This window comes from Labrus bergylta, chromosome 17, assembly GCF_963930695.1.
Source record: "Labrus bergylta chromosome 17, fLabBer1.1, whole genome shotgun sequence".
Lineage (NCBI taxonomy): Eukaryota > Metazoa > Chordata > Actinopteri > Labriformes > Labridae > Labrus > Labrus bergylta.
This window is the reverse complement of record NC_089211.1, coordinates 14,470,489-14,495,487: the sequence shown is the minus strand read 5'-3', so window position 1 is coordinate 14,495,487 and position 24,999 is coordinate 14,470,489. Positions and strand designations below refer to the sequence as shown.

The following is a 24,999-nucleotide window of genomic DNA, read 5'->3' as shown; positions in this document are numbered from 1 at the left end:
CCATAATCAACTTTAACTTACACTATATAGCTTTACATTATCCGGGAGATGGCTGTCCATCATCATGTCTGATTCTGTTCCAGGTTTCTTCCTGTTCAGATAAAGTTGTTTCTATTGTTTGTATACAGTGGATTCATGGCTTTCTGTTAATAATACTAATTGTGTTGTATAGTATGGTGTCGGCCCCCTCTAATGTGTCATTGGGCTACCTTTAGTTGTGATAAGGCGGTGGCCTGTACAAATAAAAACAATATTTTTGTTCAACTTTACAGGTTATGACAATGACGCCAATAAAACACTCAATTACAGTGCACAGCTTCTTGTCCAGGTAGGAATCCCAGGTATGATCTTTGGAGAGCGTCTTCGGGGGTCTTTGCTTCGACCTGATTTATCTTAAAGGCATTCTTTCAAAGCAGATATCTCCCCATTTTACGTAGTGTTAGAGTCCTCCTTACTAAAAAAGAAAAAACAGCGATTAGGCCGACTACAAGATCTCAGGAAGCCTCGTTCCCTACATGCCTTGTATCAGCTAGGCCAATTAAACAATCAAAGCTTTATTTATAAAGAAATCATTATTTAGAGAAGCGAGGGAGACACACTACAAAATCGGCATTTAAATATTTTATTGAAACTTTCAAGAACACGATGTCGATGTCGTAAACTAGACATAACTCCAATACAACAGAGCTCATTGACAACTTAAGGAAAACAAAAAAAAAGAAACCTTCATTTTTCGATAATGCGGCACTTTAACGCGAAAATATTTTAACAGAAAAAAACAATTGTCCACTTTTTTTCACACTTAAACAACACTTCTGTTTTCTTTTCTCCAAAAAAAAAAAAAAAAAAAAAAAAAAAATCTCAAGCCATTGGTGCAGTGCGTTGTCGCTTTGTCATTCGTTTTGAAACAGTAGCACTTCACACGGGGACAATGAAAATAAAAAAATACAATGGCACATGAGTGTGAATAACTAGCTCAGTGGATATTTGGGTGGAGGAATAAAGTCCATATTTTAGGGGTGAGGGAGGGGGGTGGGGGGTAATGTAGATGGCAACAAAAGGATAATATCCCACAAACTATCTTTACACAGGTATATCGACAATAAATTAGAACAAATCCCTAAAAACAAACTACTCCGTTGTATTTACACGCAATTACAATATGAAATAATTACATAAATATTGTATATATCCCTATGTACACCTTTTATTCAATACTACCATTCATTATTTTCAGTATTTAAATTTCTGCTTCCCTTTGCCTGCTGGACATTTGGGCTGAATTGCGCATGCTTGGGCCAAAGTGTATTTATTTTTTAACGCAGCACCAGGCCTATATTCTGATTTGAAAAAGGCATGAAGTAAAACATGTTCATGTTAAGAACTTTTTAAACATAAAGGAGAAAAAAATTTAAGGGAAAAGAGAGAATATTTTTCATACTTTTCGTGTCAGTTTTTAGTGATAAAACAACATTCGTTGGGGTTTTAGGGGGCATGCATCTTTTGGCCAATCAAAGAATGAGTTAACAAAATACAGCAGTCTTTCCAAGGTAGGTTCAATGGTAGTGAATTCAAAGAAGTCCTATTAATTTAGAGTGCATATTAAACCACATTTCTCCCAATGTACAATGAAAGTTTTAGGAGATAGGACACAGCAGCAACTTCTCCTAAAAAAACTCTTAAGTCACACCCATGCCAACTTTTTAGTTTCAATACTTGTACGGTATTCAAATGACAGGATAAAAGTGTTGTTTAATTTAACAAAATCAAATAAAAAATATACATATCAGATGTGTATTAACCAAAGTGCATTTCAGAAACTAAAACGTCGAACAGTTCATCTTTTTCTATTTTTTTTCCTCTTTAAAAGCTGCATGAATCTACGAGGGAGTCCTCCTAATGTTTGTCTTCATCACTGTCAACACTTTTCACTTTTCATGACAACAACGAAACAAGAAGGTGGTGCGTTCACGAAAAAACAAAAAAAGGAAAGAAAAAAAAAGGAGAAAAGCCTAGGGGGACCCGCTCCGTGGCCTGTCCTGGTTCGAGTCCAGTCCGCTGACCAGGCGTTGTATGCTCTGCAGCTCGTTGGCGGCGTCCTTCTCCGTGGTGCAAGTTTTTGGGGACAATGAAAGGGAGCCGGAGGAAATAGTCGACGAGTGACTGGTCACCTCCGACGTGGAATCCAGGGTGACACCGGACACGGGGCTCGCGGGGACTATTCCGTCCCCCTTTAGATCAACCCCACTGCCGACCATGGTGGGCAGGGCGGTGGTGAGCAGGGTGCTGTCCGGTACCGTCATGGGGAGGGAGTAAGGGCTGTACCTGAGTCGGGGTCGCACTGCGTTAAGGAAGGGGTGCCGGTGCACCGAAGAGGAGGCTGCGGAGGAAGCGGCTGCAGCTGCTGCCATGTACGTGTAAGGGTAGGGGAACAGACTGCCGAACGGAGACATGGCAAGGCCCTGCGGAGGAATGGAGAAACAAAGTGTGAGCCACAAAGCTGCTGTCAAACACTGTTGTTTACAAAAAAAGGGACAAAACATTGCAATAAAGAAGGTAGTGCATGGTGATAAACATTTTTTCTTTTTTTTGTATTAGACTGGTGCATATTGTCGATTTAAAAACATGTAAACATGACTAAAATTTCTAATCACTTTCAACTAAGTTCGTTTGGTGTCCTTATCTTAAATAATTGATTAACCTTTGCAGGCGTTAGTTATGCCTTGTTTCAGAGTTTAGGGCCATGTTTGACACTTGGCTTTTGGACATGAAAACTCTGATTTTAATGCAATACAGAATCAGTCTGCTGCATGTTGCATTCAGTGCTTTGCTTCATACAGGATTCTGTTCTAAGAATATTTAGCATTCAAGCTCTATCATATCACAGGTAGAGAGAGTTTTGTGCTTGTTCAAGAAGTTATAAAGCAATTAAAAAATAATCTGCAAATGGTCTCATGTCACAGATTAAAGGAGTTATCATCAAGATATTGTTCAACTCCTGAAACTGCAGCATGGCGGTCTCTGTCTCTCCTGATTCATGCTAGTTAAGCTAGCATATACAACAACAATAGAGAAATAAGAGAAGGTATTAAACTTTGCCCAATAGCAGAGTCAGACCAAATACAATTGCACAAGTCTACTTTGATTTTAGCCTATTCGGCACTAAACCAAAGTAAACAAACGCGCGCCTCAAAGCGCACGAGCAAAAACTTGCACTCAGACAATCTCACCCTCTTTCTCACAGAAAATCTCATAAAGAGATAAGATGATGACAGCATTTAAGATAATTACATTTGTTGACACATTAAATGAAGCACGCAGGCCTCTAAGGCCCACAGTCTGCTGAAATATAAAACCCAACATGTGCTTTACTCAAGCAGCGTGTAGGCCAAAGAAAACAGGTTTTACCTGTGATGCCAAGACATGTTGCTGCAGATGAAAGGGCAGGCCCGGCGCTCCCGTCAAGCTTTGCGGGGATGATGCCATGCTTGTCGTGTCCATGGTGCTCACCCCTCCCGTGGAAACAGCTGCCAGTAGTGGCCCCATGCCCGCGGCCATGTTTGAGAACGCACCTCCCATGTTGAACTGACTTGGGTGCAAGAGAAACGGGTGCGCGCCCCCAAGGTGATTGAAAAACTGCTGTCCTGTGAGGCCCGTTGGAAATCCAAAATTATGCAAGTGTCCGTGGCCTATGTGTGCGCTTTCAGTCTGCACAGATAAAGGAATGAAACTGTCTTTGCTTATCGGCCTGCAATCGTCCGCTTTGGGCTGCTCCAGGCTCGGGCTCTTCAGCTCATCTCCAGAGCGCGTGGTGCTCGAGATGAGCGTAATGGGGCTCTGCCGCGAGTCCGCCTGGCTTTTCTCAGTCCTCGCGCTGCTGTCCCTGCTCCTGCTGGTACTGTCACTGTTGCTGAAGGCATGCCCCTTAACTGGGCTCGCCTCGTGGTCCTTCCCGTCTTCCGTGGTCGTGGAAATCTTGCTGGAGTCCGGACCATCTTTGAGTTGTCCATCTTTGCTCTCATCGTCGCTGTCCTCGTCGCTGTCACAGAAATCTAAACATCAGAGTAGACAATCAATTTTTTGCACATTGGTGAATCCTGCAAATCACTGTCTATATGAGCAATTTTGCAGTAAGAATTATACAGAGACCTGCATGAAAGTGATGTAGGCCTATATGAACAGAATGTAGAACAGATGTTCCAATCTTTCTTTGGATATTAATCGTAAATAATGTGCAGCAAGTAAACAAATGTCTCATCAAGCAATGAGCATATTCATGTTGTCACAGTTTAATTTTAATGCAGAGGACTGAGCAATCAATCATTCCCCATGTCCAGTGTTCAGATGTGAGCGATCAGCCAACATTTCAAACAAAAACTTTACTACTACTACTACTAAACTACTTTACTTCTCTTGTTCTATACACTGTACAAACTCTTGTCACTGTGGGTATTTTACGACTTTCCACACCACTTGTGATCGGCGCATGTGTGACTGACTGTGGGGTCCCTCGACCTACCTTTAAGGTGTGGGGGGCCCACAGTAGACACGGCAGGGGACGAGGCCTGGCCGAAGCACTTAAAGGGAGCCTGCTCTCCAGAGGAGTCGTCTGAAGCGCCGTTCTCCTTTTTCTGCTGCTCCTCGTATGAACGAATGGACTGCAGAGCCAGCTGTTTCCTGTGCGTAAAGCGTATGCACGGTTAGTGTGGGTGTAAATCACAGATTTCAGATCAGAAACGGTATCAGCAGCACCATCAGCAGGGTGGAAGATTATACAGAGTTGACACCAGACATGATGAGGGTTTAGTGAAGCAGATTATAATAGTTACACACCTATGCGGTAGATGAGAACACAAAATACATTTTAGGGCTGTTGCTTTAAGAGTCCTGCCTATTTTAAATAAATTTAAAAATATCACATTTTTTTCAAAAATTTAGAATAAATAGGAATGAAAAACAATAATAATTCAGAAGAAAATATGAATTAAAACGTCATTAAAAGCCACAACGTTTCAGTATCCGTTCCGTAAGACTAATGGATAATTGTGATCTCTAGCCTATTAAGCTATGTGATCAGAAACTGTGATGATCCAGACTCCCTGCGGGTTCATGTGGAAGCTTTGACGCGGAATTAATCCATTGAGATCACTGCTTGACTCTATGTTTAAATCTGAGATTATTTTCTACCTGTTGTCACAACACACTTTCTCCTTCTGCTTTACCTCTTTTCCCGTCTCCCATTGCCAGTGTCACGGAATCCTTTGGCGAATGGATTGTGGTCAATTTTCAGCTGTGTTATCTGAAATAATTGAAATTAAGTGTTAATTAAAGTGATTGAAATGTAATGTTCCCAACATAATCCAGGCGTGCTTTTAAAGACTGAAAGATGAGGCAATTTTTTTTTTTTTTTTTTTTTGCAAGTTTACAATACGTGGAGATTACTCTCCCAACAGGCCAAAACTGCTAGAGTAACAACATGGTTTTGGTTTTACAGGCCAAAAAAAAGACATCAAACAAAACACGTGAGCACACATGTGCGCACAAATAGCGCACGAGTCCTCATATTGGTCCGTTTTGCCAAGTTGAAATATGCTGCAGATAAGTGTAAACTTTTCAAAACTTCACTCCCAAACCACTTCCTCTAAATCTGAAGCAGCGTTACAACCGCACACAAGGGGAGGGTGTGTGTGTGTGTGTGTGTGTGTGTGTGTGTGTGTGTGGATGCCAGCGTCTCCCAACAAAATCAAAGAGTTTAGGAGACGATTTCCATTATTTTTATTTCTTACATACAACTAAATGTTTATATGCCGAGCAGCCTCACACAGAACGCACCCCCTCCCTTTCATTTCCCCCATGTGTTGCCCCTCTTCTTTTCCTCATTTCTCAACCCCCAATCCTTTCACATACACACAAACACACACTAATACACACACACACATGCAGAGAAAAGGAAGAGAGAGAGAAAGAGAGAGAAAGAGAGAGAGAGAGAGAGTCTGGGTCTTTGCCAAATCCTTTTCACGTGATTAAATGTAAGGAAGACAAACGGAATAACATTCCTCAGAATTATTTCTTTACTGCCACAAGCTGGTTGAATATGGCATCAATTTCCCCCTCTCTGATGTCCCCCCCGCTCTCTCAGGCTCAAACAAATATGACGTCTTTCATATTTTATGACAACAAAATGGTGCAGAGCGTGAGCGACAAGGGGAGCAAAGCGCGCCTGGCAGGGTAAGGGGACGATCGAGCTTTTATTTGAGAAACTATCCAGGACATATAGCGCTAAAGCCACGAGCAGGAATTGGGCTTACCTTGTCATTCTGATAAGCAGTCACGGCTATGAAATCCGTTTCAGGGAAAACGTAAGTCCTGAAGGTGCTGTAGGGGAGTTTGAGGATATCGTTGGCCCTCACGATGTGAAAGCGAGGCTGATATTTGTGCATGGAGTTTAGTATGGTCTGCAACACAGTCACAGAAAAAAGCAGATTAGTGCTCTCTTGGTGATTCACTTGTGGTCGTAGTTACAGAATAGTCATTAAGCTTTTTTTTTTTGGAATTGCTATTTGTTTAAATCACATGTTAGGCTTCTCAATGAGAATGAATAAGAGTTTGTGCGTAGTGCTGTTTTGTAGACATTAAAATAACAAAAACAACAACAACAGTAAAACTAATTTCAATACAAAAGTTTAAATAGGTTACCAAATGGTACTGCAGTGATAGGCTAATAAAAGCCTACACATTAAGCATTTAGTAGGGATTATCGCCAGATAATAACATTTACAAATTCTCTAATTTTTTAATCAAGTGCTATCTAGGTCACATGCACACAAATAAGTCTTAAATCTTATGTGATTGGATTAAAAATAAATACAAATAAAAACATCACATTAGCGAGACATTTGGCTAACTAAAAGGGTATTTTGGTAAATAGGAAAATTGACATACATTAGTTGAACTTACAAATCCATGCTTGTCGGAGATGTTGTTCGTCAGCTTGAGTTTATGGAAATTGACGACTTTTGACATCCACTGTTCGCCGGTAGCCGGACTGTCCGGGTGAATGTACATCCTCTTTGGCATTTCGGGGTCGGCCTTCCCGGCCACCATCCAGCGCGAGTTATGGAACTTGTACCTGCAGTCGTCGGCTGCAACAATATCCATCAAGAGAATGTATTTGGCCTTTTTGTCCAGACCGGTGCACCTTACTTTAAAGGGGGGGAACATCCGTCTGCGAGAAAAGGAAAACAAATAGTGAGCACTGGCAAAGTTTCAGAGAAAACCATGATGTTAATATTTAGGCTCACGAATGCAAAAAAAAAAAGCAGCTAGACCTAATAAATGTAGCCTAAATGTAGGCCTATTTTTAATACTAAGAGTAGTGTTCCAGGAGTTATGGGGAGGTAGTGTTGGCCTACTCTTGCTGTTTTTGCTGAAGTCAGCTGGAGAAAATGTATTAGTCTATTAACAAAATAACATGTAGCCTATTCTCTGCATATTTAATCCCACATCAGGCCTAAGACATCACCTAAACGCTGTTTGCATTGTGTATTTATTTTGAATGCCTTTAGAAGACACACACACACACACACACACACACACACACACACACACACACACACACACACACACACACACACACACACACACACACACACAGCAGCCATCTTTGTGTAGCCTACTGTCACTGTGATGATGACGGAAATAATTTAGTCAGAGCTCCACACATTCAAAACTGACATATCAATGAAGTAATCCGTCAATGCAACGTTTTGACAAACCGGGCGTGAAAACTAACAATAGGATTATAACACAGCCTAATTTTATATCCGGGAATGTACATAGGCTACATGTAGACCACTGTTTGCTACTACATGCTTGATTTTTATATCCCAGCAGATAAACTCTGTTTTTTGTTTTTTTTTCTTGTTTTTTTTTCCAGAAATAGTGTTATACCTAATGGCCTATAATGTCACATTTAAAAGACGTATTTGATAACTTGTTCAGCGCTGGCTTGAGGGTTACATGATATATGAACTCACAAGATTTGCAGGCCTTTCTGAATTTTTCAGTTTTTATTTAAGCTAAAAAAAAAATCTCAGCGAAATCTATCTATAGATTTTTTTTTGAAGTGTCAGTTTTTTGCTGTGCAGTGAAAATATATTGTCCCGTAATTAGGATCAAATCTTTATGATAACTGAATGACACACATGCGGCAATCTCTTTTTAATTGACACAACTAAACAAATGGAAAATATTTAAAGGTGATGCGTGGATTTCAAACAATATCCAAAGGAAATATAAAAAACTCAAGTAGCATATGTAAAGTAGCCTATAGTCTATATTTTTCACAGTATAACAATAATTTCCCTCCTAAAAAGATACAAATACGGACAAACCTTCATAGGCATATTAGGCTATATTATATTATCGTATTGGCTATAAAGATTTCTAGATAAGAACAAATAAAAATAAATATTACCTTCCGGATTTGGTGATCACCATCTCAGTGCCCCTCTTGTGGAACAGTTCCCAGAGCTCCTTGGCTTCCAGGTGAACTTTGGGGTCGTCCTCCACCTCCTCCTCAGGCTCCAAGGTCTTCAGAGGCCTGAGGTGGGCGGCAGCAGCCTGGTGCCCCAGCGAGGAGAAGTGGAGGCCGGTCTCCGTGGCTCCCATCAGCTGGTCCATGATCGGCTTCCCCAGCGCGCCCGGCAGAGAGAGCGAACCGCCGTGAGGCAGAGCCAGGGCCGGGAAGAACGGAGGCTGGTGCCCCAGCATTGCACTCATGGCAAATTCCGGACCCCGGTGAGGTATAAACGGATGATATGCCATACTTGATCCCTGTATGACTGGATCTCTCATCAGGAAGTTCATCCAAGAGCTGGATACGAATGGAGGCGACTGGTTTGATTTTGAGAGAGTGTTTCTAGCGTCAGAGAAGTCTGCGCTCAAAAGGAGCAAACAACAAACAAAAAAAAAAAGAAAAGAAAAGAGGAAAAACAAAGTTGAAACGCTTTGGAAATTCCTCCTTAAAGCTGCTGAAATAAGATTCCAAGTATTTTCACAAGCTGTGGGAAATCTTTACAGTCGTTTGTTGAATTTGTATCAAAAGTCAGCAAAGAGAAATGTCAAAAAAGTTCTCCATGATTCTTCACAAGTGCTGCGAGAGCGATTTACTTCAGAGACTGACGCGCATCGGACACCTCTCTGCGTCTCGCTGGCTCGCGGACATTAGTCGAATTAAAGCAACTCGGGTGAGTCACTTAATTGACTGCGGCGCATTCTTTCTCTTCTGCTGCTGTTTACAATATCGGCATTCCTGTTAAAATGCGTTCCTTCTTATTGGCTTCAGTCCTGCAGCGAGGGCGACGTGTTGAAATATTTCGATAGCGCCGAATAATCCCCCTGCCTTTACTTGCTCCGGACATGCACCCTCACACGCACACACACACTTTATTCCTGCTCTCTCTGTCGTGCACACACACATTTCAGGGAAAGACGTGTGCAGAGAAAGGAGTCCGCTGACGGCCAGAGAAAGAGAGCGAGAGAGAGAGAGAGAGAGAGAGAGAGGTGGTAAGGTCCCAGCTCCGTGATTTTGCTAGCGCCTCTGTGGCCCATAGGGCTTCATACTGTATGGATGTGTTGCATGTTACGAGTAGCAGCGCTCCGTTTGATTGGCTCTTTGACGCTTTCGGACCAATTGTGTGGCTGCGTAGGCGTGGTTTTAACAGGTCGGGTGGAGGGGACAGACTTCAGACTTATAAAAAGGTGTTTGGAAACTGAAAAGGGCTTTGCCGTGAAACACCACCCTTCTGTGGACGGTGTTGTGTGAATATGCCAACATCGTTAGAAAAGTTGCGCTATCGGTCGCTCTGTGAGAGCTGCAGGAAGGAGGGGAGAGAGCGGACAAGAGGAGCCGGGGAGCCGGCACGCTCTGTGGGCGAGATGTTGTTTTCCGCTGTCGACTCGCTTCTCTGTCCTGTAGCGAAGCACTTTTCCTTTTCTTTTAAAGTCGCTTGCAGAATTATATTAATTCATAGATGTGTTTATGTCACGATTAAACGATTCCATTTCGCGGTCCACTAAATGTCCGGAGATTAACAGCACCGAAAAGCAGCCGGCATTTCCTGTAACATCCTCACTTGAGATCATAGCTGGTGACGGGATGAGGCGCGCGATCATAAGTTCATGTAATGTCAATAACTGACGCATAAATGCCAAATAATTGTTTATAACAACATTCAACATTTACATTGGTGTACTGAATTTCATATTTGTAGTATTTGTTTTATTATGTTTGTTATCACATTTTATTCCATTATTAGGGACACTGTTATTAGCTCCCTTTTTTTTCTCTCTCCAGACTAAATTTGTATTTGAGTCATTGTGATTGAAATCAGTTCTGAATCTGTGCAATGCAAAGAAGATGATGTTTTCCCGTTGGACTTGGAGCAACATTTTGAAACTTAAGCTGGGCTACAGTGAGTCGAACCGTATATGCAAGCAGAATAGCAGAGTATGAGAGGATGTGTTCACTGGTGATTGTGTATCATCAATGATACATCCTCTTAGAGGGATTCCAGTCAATTCTGTTGGTACATTTAGCACGCTTTCCGGGCACAATGATTTCAGGAGTTGAATTTTACGCGCATTTTACAAAGTGACTTTTGCGCAAAATAGGTCTTATTAAAATACGAGACCATCTTTTGATTTAATCATACGAAAAGATTTCAATTCTTTCCACCATAGCACATTTCTAATAACAGTTTCTTCATCAGTTATAACACTGAAGCCCGCATAGTTCTGGTCTTCTTTTTGCTCCGCTTAAGCCGCAGGTATAAATAAAGCTTATAGGTTTTATACAAAACTGAACCACCAAATTACACCTCAGCAGGAGCTCACTTTTGGGTGCAATAACAATGTCTCATTACAAAACGTCCGGGGAACTGCGCATCCCTTACAACGCCACGTTAGTGCTCACTAAAATGCTATTTAACCACAAATTCACGAGTAAACGAGAGAGCCGTGGCCACTCAGCCACCTTGGATAAACATTGACCATCAATTATCAGTCAATTGTCTGTCTCCTGTGGATCCACACGGGGACTGAAGCTGTGGTGGTGGTTCTCAAAGTCCTTGAGGGGGGACTATGTGGGCGAAATCTCACCAAAGACACCTATAGAATGTGCTCAGGTCAATATTTTTTCACCAGTTATATTTATTTACTTATTCATTTATTACATGCAGCGCAATAGATGTTGGTTTGAAGCTTTTTGTTTAGTTGGTCTGCTTTTTAAATTTGGAGCTGGAGATAGTCTGTAAATGCCTCAGGGCTCATATTGGGAGCTCTTTTGAAAGCGAACTGAGTTTCCATTCAGCACTGCTCATGCATGCAAGTATTAGTGTGGAGCCTCTGCTGTAGGCATGTTTTGTTCTTTGCAGCTTAATTGTTGCCTGTGATGATGTGAGTTATACATTGCCCTCCTCAGTGTACATTTGGCAAGATGACCCACTAACACCTGTGTATTCATGTGTGTGGTGTTGATTTACTGGGCAAAAAAACCCAAACTAATTTCAGTGCTGTTTAAAAGCTACAGCAGCATCTGATTGCATTAAATCTCACTTAGCTGCAAAAGCTAAATTCATAAGCTAAGCCTTTAGCTGCCAATTTAACATGCTTCTTTTCTGCAGCCCATATGGGGCCTTCCAAGCTACTCTCTGTGCAACTGAGGTCAACCCTGTGTCAATTACTGCAGCTTCTTTCTCTTCTTTAAACGCTCACCCTCATTAGCAGCACATTGCAATTTAGTGGAAGGTGTCATCAAATAGGAAGCAGTGTTGACACTGCGGCTGCAGCCCTTTTTTGGTCTCTGCGGCCAAGCTGGCTTCATTAGCTAAGCAAGTAGAAGAATGGTCAATACACTATATAAACTTTTACAGGGTTAGGGCTCTCAGGGACTGCAGTAGGCTGTAAAAAGGTCTGAGCTGACATTGCTGATTGATGAAGAGAACTTTGTCAGCGCTTCTTTTTTTCCCCCCTTTTCAGAGGTATCAAAATCAAATGTAGTTGACAGGAAAGGCTCTAAAATATCTCACTCCATGTGGCCATGGGGGAGGGAGGGGTCAATTTAAACTTGCCTGATATGTTAAGAATCATGCATTTAGTGCACAAGAATTAGCCTTGAAGAATGTGCTTTACAGAAATGTAGTTCCTTTCACATGCTTCTGCAGCATTTAATTTCAGCTGCAACCACTATGTGTTCTTATTGAATATTCCTTTTACCCCCTCTGCTACCCTCCCAATATTATCAATAAGGAAAATCTGCATTAAGGTCATGGGTTATGAAGCCTCACAGCCCTGACTGCACTACACACACACACACAACAGCTATACTGTGTAGGTTCATTAAGCAAAGCTTCAAAGACATTCCTGGAATTGATCATGGAGCTGCAAGTGATGTAATGTATGCTGTCCTGTTTATTTGCAGATTGTTAATGATAAGCGAGGACAGACTTGGTGGCACCGCTCCTGAATGGACTAGATTGTCTTTGCTGAGAGTCATCAAGCCTAACACGAGGTGATAGGGGAAAGGAAACATTACAAGATTAGTATATTCAACTAACATAATGACTCCAAACTTCATTATAAGACAGCCTGACACAAAGTGGAGGGGGAGATGTTCAATTGACAGCATAATGACTTTCTAAATGCAAACCATTTACCTCCAAATATTTAGGTAGAGCTGTGATCCACTGAGGGAATATTGCACCAAAAAAAAAAGGTTGCAGATCGGAAAATGCACTTTGTAGAATCAGACGCATGTTTTAGTCAATTGGCACGAGGAATGATAAACAACTTACCTGTCGATGGACTGTCTCCGTCTGGCATTTTTAGTCAAGTCAACCCTTGCTCTCATCAATTTCTGCTATAGCTATTGATGAAAAACAATTTTAGTTAATTAGGGGATGTGCTTATTGATGGCAGAGCATTGACTACAGGTTGACACGAAAAATCGCAGGGTGGGTTGAAGGGTTGTTCATCGAGAGTGACTCAGGCTCCTGAGCTTTAAGTTTATACCATGTTGTTAAGGACAAGCTTTGTTGCATAGGGTTCCTCCCCTAGGAAAGTCAGAGCGTCAAAAACTTTATTTCCAAAATTGTGATGCATTTGTGTGCACCCTTCTGGGTTTAAAAATCTCTATTTTGGCAAAGTAAAACATTATTAATGGCTTCATAAATTCAAATAGTAAATGTATGGTACTTCCTGCATGAAGTTCAGACTCAGTATCACTGGGTACTTTCATGTAAACCATATGAAGTGGAAGAGAGAGAAGAGGGACGTTTTTAAGTTTTTAGAGGGGACAATTTTTTATACCCAATTCTGCATCTTTGGTAAAGAAAAGGGCAATACAATGTGAAAAAAAAGGTTTCATGTTTAGCATGGTATCCTTATTCTGAATGAGGAAAATGTTAATGCTGAAAGTCTTTAAACAGCAGCCTTCATTCGTTTTAAAGAGCAATCGGATTTACTCACAGATTGATTTGGAACCAGTTAATCAGTGTCAGTGTTCTGAATTCATACTAAAAACTTGAACTACATTTAAAATGATCAACATTAGGAGGTGGACTAAGCTGTAGCTGAAAACTCATATGTAGTTAATTATTGATACTAAATAAGATTGCATTACGTTATCTGGTAGTAAACCCACCAAACACTTGCTTAATGGTTCCTTTTCACGTAAAACAAGCTTTGCTCATTATCACCTGTTGCTGTACAATAGAGGAAGAACTGTTCAGAGCTATGTTAGAACAAACCAGTCCAGTGGCATGCATCACCTGTAGAGCACAATGCAGAGGATTTGTCTGCTCAGACCCATAAACAGCCACCAGGCGTTCCCTCTGCAAGCTGCAAGCTGTGTGATCAAGATGCTAAACGCCTCACATGTAGACCATGTGTCAGAAGTCTTCTGCTTGCCTTTACGTGCCACCGCTAGCCAACGTCACAGATAAGCATCTTTCCTATTATATATTTCCATCCCTGAGAAATGTGCATGCTAAAAAAAACAAACAATTGTAAATGGGAAGCAGAGCAATCCTCAGGTTATTTGTCATCAAGTTAGCACAATGTAAATATGTTCCCGTTCTGTTCATGAGAGGCTTCAGTTAGAGGCTATGAATCAAAAAGTATTTGGATTCGCAGTTTGCAGTGGGAAGGGTGCTGTCCTTAATGTGGGTATCTGCTGTCTATTTATCCCTGCCACCGTTGGCACCGGTGTCGTGCTGCTTTGAGTTTACACTCTCACGAAAGCTCTAAAAGTTTTTTTTTTTTTTGCCATTGAGTCCAACCTCAAGACCCAGAGCTTTTAAGAGCAGAGCAGTATAAAGAAGCACATTCCTCAAAGCGAGGGAATCTTGGGCTAAAGGGTTATAGGGTGGCTTCTCTCTCTGGAGGTTAAGTGGGATAAGTGTGTGGCTCATGTCAACCCCTCTACCCCCCTATAGTTTCTGGAAAATTTGCAATGGGGTCAGATTGGATTACTGTGTTTTGGTATTTACATGGAGACATAGGGCTTTGAAATGGAAAACCATAGGCGGAAAAGCAAGTGGCATGCAATCTGAAAGGCCGGGTAAAAGAAACCAGCGGTGATTTCCACTGATGGGATGGTTGAATACATGTCTTTTATGTCTTTTCTGCCCTACAATCAGACATTTTGTAATAGAGAATGGCGATTTTGGTAAATGGATCAAGTGCAATCTTTAAAGTAAATCCATCTTAAGTACTATGATAGGCATTCAATAGGAAATAAAAAGGTTATGCTTACATATAGGCTATGCCACATGATAAGATGAGACTGTGGCTTTAAGGCAGCTTCTTAAGGAATTCTGCTACAAAAACAGCAGTATACCTCATCCCAAAATGACCTTGTAAAAAACTCACAAAGGTGTCAGTTCGCCTCCAGGTAAAGTCAAATCTTCTTGGATTTATGCTTCAGGATATCTGTTGTTTTTTTTTTTTGCCTGTTAAACCTTCCTGCAGACCTGCTGAGATTATTTTTTTTTGGGGAGGTTATTTCTGGAAGAATTCTGCTGCCACTCCCTCCAGGTGCTGTGTTCAGGCCTGAGCCCATAATCCAGGCTTTTCACTGCGGATTTCACTGCATGCACCCCGTCCCACTTCAGTTTGTTGTTCTAAAGTAGCAGTTAAAGAAACACAGTAGATTATGCGGCAAGCACTTTTTTAAAACATATTTTGGCACCTTTAAAAAAAAAAAGGTAAAAATGGATTGCAGTTTCTAAGAGAAAAGAATGAAGACTGTTTTCTTAATTTCTACTTAACATGTAAAACTCAGTTTGCAGGTTATCTGACTGATTACATAAAAATACAGCTTTATTTGATATAGGCAACAGGGACTCTAGTTTTTAAGGTTAAACAATTGTTTGATTGTGTCACAAATTAGTTCTTCCAAAAAATTGGATTTTCATTTTTTTAACATTTTTGTCAGATCCTCCTTTTTAAAAGTATGTATTTCATGACAAACATGCATTGAAATCTCAACCGGTTCTTTAAAACTCAAACTTTGACACCTGCTGCTTTTATTTGTTGAGTGTCCAAAAGAAAAGCAAATGTTCACGATGTTATTCATATAGTGTAAGTCTACAGGGCTCTTTGTTTATGAGGTCTGACGCAAACGTTTTCTGTGAGTTTGTCGGCTACTTTCCCCCCCTTCTGCTCCTGCTGAAACTTGACCTCCCGTTTCTGGGTGAATTAACGGTTTTGTCAGTAGCGAGAACAACAATTCGAAGTGTATGCGGCGAGCTCAAGCGGCGGCAAAGTTGAGTGCGGTCAATTGAATCTCCCACATGCTGTGGGCGATGGATGGATCTCTCTGTTCACTGTATAGAGCCTTGTAAATGTGTGCGTAAAAATTCCTTTAGGTAGCCTATGGAGTCTTGCGCTTAGTTTTGAGAATTGTTTTCTTTACCAAAATACAAATATTTTTAAACAATTTAATAAACGATGTCAATGCCTCGTCTCTATTCATATATATATTTTTAACAATTTCTTAAGGAAAACAAAATGTTTTCATTAAGCTCATTTTGTCAAAGATAAGTGGGGATTTTATTTCAAACTCAAAGTTTCTAGATAGTTCCTTTTTAATCCTTGAATTTCTCACTCCTGGATTACACACACAATTTGAGAAGTCTCATTTTAATAACGTGTGTAAAATTATATCCTGTGTGTTTGCACTGCAAACAGATTAAGTTGTCTCTTTGCGCATATTGTCGTCACTGATGCTGTGCGTCAACAGGTTTATCTGGCTTTGTGCACACTGATATGGGCGCGTGCTGCTGGTTTACACGGGTTATGTGGATTGAAAAGCCTCCTGTAGGCTATATCAGTTCGCCTAATAGTCTATTATGTTTGATATAAAACTGTCAGGTTCTCGTTTTAAAAAGTCCACACTGAGCTACATCCGCCGATGCAGAATAAAAAGTAGTTCTTTCTTTAGATCTATTGAGTTAGGCCTAAATATGACTCAAGTTGAACGGTTTCAGAGTCACTTTTTCGACTTCATTTTTTATTTTTTTACTAGCTGTTTGCCTTGGCTCCTTTTTCATGTTCAAAAGTCGTCAGAGGATTTGTGACATTTGAAATATGAGCCTGCATGGCCGTATTTACCGAGTCAGACAATACACGAAAACCACATGAAACTTCGAAATAAGTATAGGATGCGGTTAGGAGTCTGTGCTTTCATTTATTGAAGCTCCTACACATGTTTTGCATAAAGACGTTTTTTGGGGGTAATGAGAGAGGAGTATTTGAACGTGAGCTGAACCTGCTTGGATCACGTAAAGGATTTTACAGTGACTTAGAATAAGCACGGGAGAGGCTGAATCTGGGCAACTGTTGCATTACGTTTAACGTTGGAAAAATACGACTGTGGCCCGTTCAGTGGGGTTGAAACGATGAGCACTGATGTTTATGTCAGTGTATTTTAAAAATTGAAAAGGGCACCAAAGAGCTCTTTTCAACGCGGCCGAAATGCAACAAAATGATTTGCAAAAATCTAGAATAAAAGTTAACACCTGTTGAGTTTCCATCAATAAGAGCTCACACGCCTATGTATTGATATATATATAATATTTTAAAACATACTTTTGTTTTTTCACTACATCAGACCATTTTTGTGGATCCGCGCTGAAATCCAAACACCCACTGCATACACCAATAGGACACAAGCACCAACCAACCAATTAAAATCCGATTAGGAAACATCTTAGTTTTCCAACCGAGGGCAGTGAAAAAGTCTGTAACCTTTCCTCGTCGGGGTCATCCACCTAATAAGATCCATTGCCTATAGTGAAGCCGCAGACCTTCACAAATGCTCCTGGCGACCGACGGTGGCCCCGGGGACCTTTGGCATACATGGAGCTTTAATTGGTCACTGTATTTAAGAATAAGGTGGGATTCCAGTTAATTAGTGGCGAAGTGAACGCGATTGAACATTATATGATTTGCTCCCGGGCCCTGGTTTGTTAGTGAGGATTTGGGCTGGATCAGCTTTTGTGCTCGCCAAATGAGAAGTGAGTAGCGTGGTGCCGATGCACAGTGTCGTTTTGTGGACTGGCGACAGTCTCGATTCATGGGAAAAACTTAAAGGAGACCCGCGTTATCACAGGACCTCATTATCTCATGTCTGCAACCATCTTTTGGGAACAATCCCTAATCAGGAGTGGCACAGACCTACTTTGCAGAACTTTAGTATAATGGCCCCCCCACACACCTCCCCCCACCCCCATCCCTCTCTCTCTTTTTGCTCTCTCACTGCAAACACATACACACACGCACAGACACACATTCATTCATATACAAAAAAACACACACACTCTTTGCGTGACGTGGGGTGATAAATGTAGCAATATGATCCTGGATTACTGAGCCCCTGTTTTGGTATCAAAAACCATGTTTAATGGAATTGCGCGCGCGTATTCACACAAATATATACACCCAAACAACTCATCCAGGTAATAGGCTACAGTGCACCCAAATATTTTATTAGTATCAAAGTAAACATCTTTGAAAGCTTTATCGAAGATTATTTCAAACCGGAGTGGAAGAGTGGGTTTGCTGTCTTTAGTTTGAAAACAGTCTCTAATTAGTTTTTTTAGTGTCTTTAATTGCTAATATAAAAATGAATTCGCGTTTTCCCATTTTGAAGAATGTGATCAAATATTTTACATTTGTTACACAGAATAAAATGTTAAAATGTATAAAATTACAAAGGTTTTTCTTTTTTTCTGAACTTTAAACCGCCCGAAATCTATACATTAAGGCTTCAACTTAGTGCATGGCTATTGCAACAATACCCCGGGGCTGTTTTCTTTCCGCGCACGAGCCTAGAGAAGTGGTTCATTTACTCGGCCATAAACCATTTATTTACCTCCAGGTGAGTGTCGCACAGAGTGCAGAGTAAAGATCGCAGGGAGAGATTTACACCTGTCTCTCTGCTCAAATAGAGAAGCCTATAGCCTACAGAGATGGCCGCTGGAGCCAGCTTGTCTGGACTTTTTTCTGCTAGGCAGCCCGACCCCCCTCATCCTCATCCACTGTGGATTAAACAACATCATAAAAAATGACCATCAACGCGCACACTGTAAACAGATTATTCTGCTCGGCGCCTGGCGCACAAACTGCGCGCCGAAGGCAAAGACGCAGCCACGTGTTGCAGCCCTGCTTGGTCATCCTTTTTTTTTTTTTTAAACACTCACTTCTCTTAACACTTCCAGCTCGTGTAAATACTCACAAGCGTTTGATGTCATGGCTGCTGTAGGTATGGAGACTCTAGGGAGGCAGAAGAGGGACATTTGTTATCAGATGGAGTCTTACATTTCTCATTAAAACCTTTTTAAACACGAAACAGGACAGCTTGATTACAAAACCTGTATAATTTAAAAAGCTTCATTAAAACAATATCTCTCTTGAAAAAAATCTGATGTCTACACATGACCTATAAGCACAACTTCTTTTGAATCCTATTTTACCTTTTATTGTAGTGATCCCTCTCCCAATTCTTGTCCACCTTCAGGATTACACACTAAAGCATTGCTGTTACAACATGTTGAAGTATCCTTACACTATGATTTCTCTCATTTCCCATCAGATAATCGCATGTACAGGTCTGCTCCTAACCTGGTGAAATCAATTTATCACATTAGAGTGCACACAGTGTCATCATTAGTGCATTGCTTTGTGCTAATCAGCATACAGATCTGGATTTTGAGTTCTGTGTCCTCCAGCGATCTCTGTCATGTCATCACATGAAGGTTCTTCACATGCAGGTAACAAGTTATTTATGGGAAACGGGTTACATTTTTGTTTGTATCAGGTTTATTATATAAGATAGAATAGTACAGTACCCCCTGCCTGTAGCTGGATTAGAATAACTGTGAAAATTCAATATTTAAATTCCTTGCCTTAGTGTGAGAACGAGTGATAAGAAGAATGAGAAGTAAGACACACAATTAAATAAGAATAAATCAGAAAATTCTGGTTAAAATTTGCATTAGGGCAAAACCTTAAAATCCTTCTCAGAATCAAGGACACACACACACAAAGATAGAAAATAAACACAGCTCCTTTATTCTTTCTAAACAAGCACACATATTTGTGTTCCATTTCTTTCTCTTGTCCTCTCCCCCACTCTCTCTCTCTGAATCTGTCTCTGTCTGTCTGTCTGTCTGTCTCTCTCTCTCTCTCTCTCTCTCTCTCTCTCTCCCTCTCTTGCACACACACACACACACACACACACACACACACACACACACACACACACACACACACACACACACACTCGCATTCATACACAATTTACATTCACACTCACAGACCTTGGCACAGGACTTCAGTGGTCACTTTGTTTGCCTGGAAACAAACAAGTTGTCCAGCAGATTTCATGCCCTATTGATGAGAATATACTCCCTTGCTATGACAATATAATTATAATGTGGAGATTTCGGCACATCAATCTGGTTTATAAAATGACTACATATATTGAATGAAAAACAATCTACCTCCTGTATTTACTGTAAAGCCACCTATTACATATCCTATAATATATGTATTTCAGCTTCCTTTGCACTGTAGTATACTGTCTACAATAAACAATACACTGTCTATATAAGTATTATTCTAATTTATATTTTGTACCATTTTTTTTTATTTTTTGCATGTTTGTCCATTTGTGTAACTAAGCTTTAAATGCAAAACTGGAGTGAAAGTCCTTTAAAGTGCACACATGTGGCCAGTGAGGTTGATTATTGAAAAGGAGATTTCTCTTGAGGTCTTCGAATGCAGCTCATTCTCTCAATGATTGTGCTGGAGATTTCACAGAGTTTTTTTGGCTCGTTCTGCTTGTTTGGTTCTGCCAAACTATCGTGCAATGCACTCTTTTTCTCTGTACCCCGGTGTGTTTTGTTTCATGAGGATGCCGACTCACTGATGGCCATGTTAGTCTCATAGTTATTCTTGAAATGTGGGCCAAGGCAAAAATTGTGTCACAGGCCCCCTTTTAACTGGCTCTTTGTGTGACGATGTGCGAGTGTTTAGACGAGCTTGTATCACAGGGACTGAGTGATTTTATCCAATTGAGATCTGCAGTGAGCAACAGCCCCCATCTGCCGTCAAAACCAGCATTGAACCCCACAAAACAGCACGTTCTACATATCATGTCTAAAGTCTTGCTTTAAAAGGTGCACGTCCATAACTTTTGGACAACATGCTGTGATTTGTCTTTAAATCCTTTGCAAAATCCCAGTTTGGACACACTAAATACACATGATTGATTATTTGCTGAGTGAGCAGGCATAGATCACAATTATTAGTTCCTTCTGCTAATGGAGCAGCTTTTAGCTTAAACACCAATATATAGATGTTCCCAGCTGTAAATCATCCTGAAAGATCCTAACCTTTTATTTTTATTTTACAATTTTCAAAACAAGTGAACTCGATTCATCACTATAGATGCATCCTGTTGCTGCAGATTCCATGTAAGTTAATGAACAAATCCAAACAGTCCATCCCTCATTGTTTTTTATTTGCATCATTGACTCGTTCAGTCATTGAGCTCAGCCCCTGACATGTCTACGTTATTCTGAAGTGGGGGGGGGGGTCTTGGAAATTATAAAAGGAAGCCTTCTATCCAGTGCAGCCATAAGGGAATACATAGAGGAAGGCAGCAGGAGCCAATCGAGAGCGCTGATTTTCCAAAATGGCCTGGCTATTGAATGACAATAGCCAGGCCCCTTCTGCCTGTCTCTCTTTCTTTCACTGCTGCAGACTGGGAAAGCAACATAATAAAGCGGAGGCAGAGAAAATTGACCAAATGTGATTTATTCTGACATGGACAAATCATTTGTGATTTTAAACTGGCAGGGAGGGATATCCATGGTAACTGTAGTAGTCTGAATTTAAGTTACTCGTAACATTTTTATAATTTTCTCTTCATATTTTTACTGCACAAAACAAGAGTTGGAGGTCCCGTGGTATCAGCTAATCTTTGCAACCGCTGCTTCTGTGCTGTCCCTGACATTTCGGACTGTACAAACATAGTAAATATACATTTTGGCATGGGAGGCATTATTTTTACGTTATCTTCCAAAAAGACGGTTTTGTCCTCCACTAGATTCAGTGTCAGGGTGCATCGGTTAACCGTGTTTTCATCTTGGCATAGTCAGTGAGCAACCCTACATATTCCTTCATCCGTCTAGCAAGGGGAGAATTTTTTCAATAAATAATTCACCACTTATAGCCTGCCCTGATGCCGACATGAACAAATCTCTCAGTTACAGCCGTCCTGGGAGTAAGCCAGTCCGAGAGCATACTTAATAAACAAATACAGAGGCTGACGGGCTCTGGTTTCACTGATGTCTCTCTGAGCTGAGAGGAAAGTATTTGAAGAGAGTCGCTGAAACAACATCCTTTCTGTGGGTGTAGGTTTAGGGGTCAGGTGTGGGTTAGTGCACCGTCACTGGTGATGCTCCGGACATATTCACTGTCCATTTTACACCAGGCGTAATTTCAGAATGATGTTTTAGTGTATTTAGTGGGGATTAAATGACAAAGGACACATGAAAAGAAAACATAAAATATAGAAATAACTTGACACATTTAAAAAAGCTATCTGTAGTGGGTAGAAAAACAAGCTTTCTTAGCTTGTTGTCCTACATGTCCACTTCTTAGACCGAGCCTGAGTCGATATCGCAGCCTTACATCGACCACATGTTCCCTCGGACAAAAAACATGTTCCAGACATGATTCCCCTGTGGGTGAAATGGCCATGCGTGTCTGTGCAACATCTTCTCACAGAAATGTTCTTGTCCGCTAAAAGAAACTGTTACCTCTTCATTTTGGACTGTAGTTTTACAATGAATTTGAAGTTTTTGTAAATGTTATGACCATAATTTTGACTTTTGTTGAGATTGGGGAATAAAGGTTGGTGGGCTTTACTATCGGTGTACTTTAGGCCAATATGATTCTCTCATTTTGGGGTTTTGGAATCATACAGACGTCAAAATATTATTATTTTTCTACAAACCAGTATTCTAGTGTGGCCTGTAATTGTGTTTTTTAAGATTTTGCAGATGCTTGTGAGAGACTGGACATAGTTATAGCCCTTTGGTGTGTCTGTTGCACGACTCCTTACATGAAATATTTAGAAAGTCCAGTGAAAATTGATCTTCTGATCTGAAGTCTGTTTTTTTTCTCTCCTCTCTCTTTCTCTCTCCTTCCAGGTCCCAGTGGAGCAGCCTCCAAGAAGAATCCTAATATCACATATCAGTGAGATGACCAAGTTCAGGGCCTGCTGCAGCTCTGTCCTGGAGCCCGGATCAATGGAGCACTGTTGGGGATACAAAGGAACACACCCACACACTAATCAGACCTTCTGATTGGATCACACGAGGATGTCTTGACCACTACCACGGCTTCCATGCAAATTGATGACGGTAATTTGAGCCCCTTAAGTGAAATTTGATTTGCGTTAAGAGCTCTTGCTGCTTTTTTCTTAATGCAAATCGGTTTTGATTAATAGTGTGGGAGTCCGGGGAGAAATATTAGCAAGTGCAGCAGTCTAATGTATCTCTTCCACTGAATTAGTGGCGCTGCTGTTTGTCATGTGAGTTTAATTCCAGTTTTAAGGCAAGGAAAGCCGATTTCTTCAACATACTCTCCTTGAAAAAGAATGACAAGTACTTTATGAACAACCCTTAAATTTTCTTTTTTCAAACTCAATTTGAACCATTTATTACTCTTCATTAGCTGAATAGAAATTGTAAAAGAAATACTCATTAGCTACACTTGAACTGACACTAAAACCTTTCTAGTCACATGGCCTATAGTTTACTTTATTTGTTCTTTCTAACTGAAATTAATAGAGTGTAGCGATACACTAAAAAGAACAGTCAAACCCCCCTAAACTGCACACACACATAAAAAAAGGGACAGTTGTGTCAACAATCCCTGACTTAAAGTTTGATAAACACCTTGAAACTCTGTAGTGATTAGCTGGATGGAAATTTTTAGAAAGGTTATTTTAAAAGCTAGAGTTCAACTGGCACGAAACCCTTCTTAATTCTAGAACCTTTGATTCCCCCCACCACACACACACACACACACACACACACACACACACACACACACACACACCTTCACACACCAAAAACTGTTATCAGCAAATAACCCTAGTATACCATTGTATCCACCTACCCAGACTGTGGCTGTTACGTGCTCCTCTAAATGTCTGCAACACTTCACCTCACCTCCTCAGAGCGGCACAGCGCTGCACCCTGGCTAAATGAAAAACAATCTGAGGAAGCAGGGAACAATCCTCGGCAGGCTCCAGCGGGCTGCCATAAAAAAGAGTGGGCCGCCTCTCTCCAGCCTCTCCCCTCGTGCCTTCAACTTTAACTCTATGGGCTGATGAAAGATCAATGGGCCGACTGGGCCGAGCTGCTGCTGTGCCTGCTGTCCACCGCTCCACCAGGAAGTGGACCAATTACAAAAAAAAGAGAAAGAAAAGGAAGAAAATCAGTCTTTGTTAATGCAAACTTTGTGATTGGATGAGTAGTTTTATGTGTGCGCGTCTCTTATCCAGCCAAAAGTGGCAATTTTTTTAAAACTTGTTGTTCCAGTCTGTGGATCATATTCTAAACTCATTTTAACCCCGATTTCTCCACCCACCTCCCCATCTTTAACACCGCTCCATGCACTCCCCCCTACCCGCCTCCTGACTCCAGATCTGTACCCACTAACCAGACCTCTCCTCTGGCTCTAAGGCAGCAGTTAATGGGAGTTGGCGCTAGGGGGGTTTGTTGCAAACATGCAGCAGCAGACAAACAAATCATGCTAAGTCTCTGCTGCCATGGCTGGCAGCAAACTCAAAGGGGGAGTATATAGGTGCCCTGCCAGGGAGGAGGGTGCACCCATTTTCCCAGGGAGGGGAGGGGCGGGGAGGGGAGGCCTGGTCCTTATCGAGCCCCGGATCACAGACACCTCCGCCCCTCCTGGCAGGAATGCACACAGCCCCTGTGGGAGGAGAGACGAAGCAGAAGAAGAAAGGAGGAGGAGGAGGAGGAGGAGGAGGAGGAGGAAACAAGCAGACATTAAGAGGGGAAGTAAAAAGAGGAAGAAAAAAGAGCGAGTGAGGGGAAAGTGAGTGACAGACTCAACGAAAGACCTGCCCAGCTTATAGGAGAGGGAGTGTCTCAGAGCACACATGCAAGCACACACACACACACACACACACCGATCACAGCACTCAACACACTCTGGCTGGATTGAGAGCACCACTGGGAGAGCACGTAGGAAAACAAACAGGGCATTAAGCTGCTTAAATACCATACTAAACGTGCAACTGTGGTTATCATTACCTCAGCTCAGTCACAGTTTGTGTGTCACAGATGACAGCTGGAGAGAGATCACACAGCCAATGATGCGGTCAGAGGTGTT

General features: G+C 41.3%; 1 protein-coding gene and 1 long non-coding RNA gene across 3 annotated transcripts; both read right to left on the bottom strand.

Moving 5' to 3' along the window:
- Positions 1 to 608: 608 nt before the first annotated feature.
- On the bottom strand, positions 609 to 9,617 carry tbx3a (T-box transcription factor 3a). 2 transcript variants are annotated; one of them, XM_020629931.3, is made up of 7 exons: positions 8,477 to 9,617; positions 6,958 to 7,225; positions 6,309 to 6,455; positions 5,223 to 5,299; positions 4,520 to 4,677; positions 3,409 to 4,052; positions 609 to 2,462 (listed from the first exon to the last, which is right to left on the bottom strand). In XM_020629931.3, exons 1-7 carry the CDS (start codon positions 8,866 to 8,868, stop codon positions 2,013 to 2,015), a joined length of 2,136 nt encoding a protein of 711 aa, XP_020485587.1. In that variant the 5' UTR covers positions 8,869 to 9,617; the 3' UTR covers positions 609 to 2,012. The 2 variants fall into 2 exon arrangements, with proteins under 2 accessions (XP_020485587.1, XP_020485586.1); XM_020629930.3 differs by having other exon boundaries at positions 6,943 to 7,225; positions 8,477 to 9,616.
- An 11,748-nt stretch (positions 9,618 to 21,365) lies between these two features.
- Positions 21,366 to 24,465, bottom strand: LOC136183236 (uncharacterized). The gene is made up of 2 exons (XR_010669064.1): positions 23,758 to 24,465; positions 21,366 to 22,891 (listed from the first exon to the last, which is right to left on the bottom strand). It is a non-coding gene; the product is annotated as an uncharacterized lncRNA (long non-coding RNA).
- Between the last annotated feature and the right edge of the window lie 534 nt (positions 24,466 to 24,999).

Coding starts and splice junctions, on each gene's coding strand:
- tbx3a (XM_020629930.3), bottom strand. CDS start 8,868: ATGAACTTCCTGATGAGAGATCCAGTCATACAGGGATCAAGTATGGCA. Junction 5,300..6,308: donor CTGCTTATCAGAATGACAAG/GTAAGCCCAATT, acceptor CAATTATTTCAG/ATAACACAGCTGAAAATTGA. Junction 4,678..5,222: donor AATGGGAGACGGGAAAAGAG/GTAAAGCAGAAG, acceptor CTTTACGCACAG/GAAACAGCTGGCTCTGCAGT.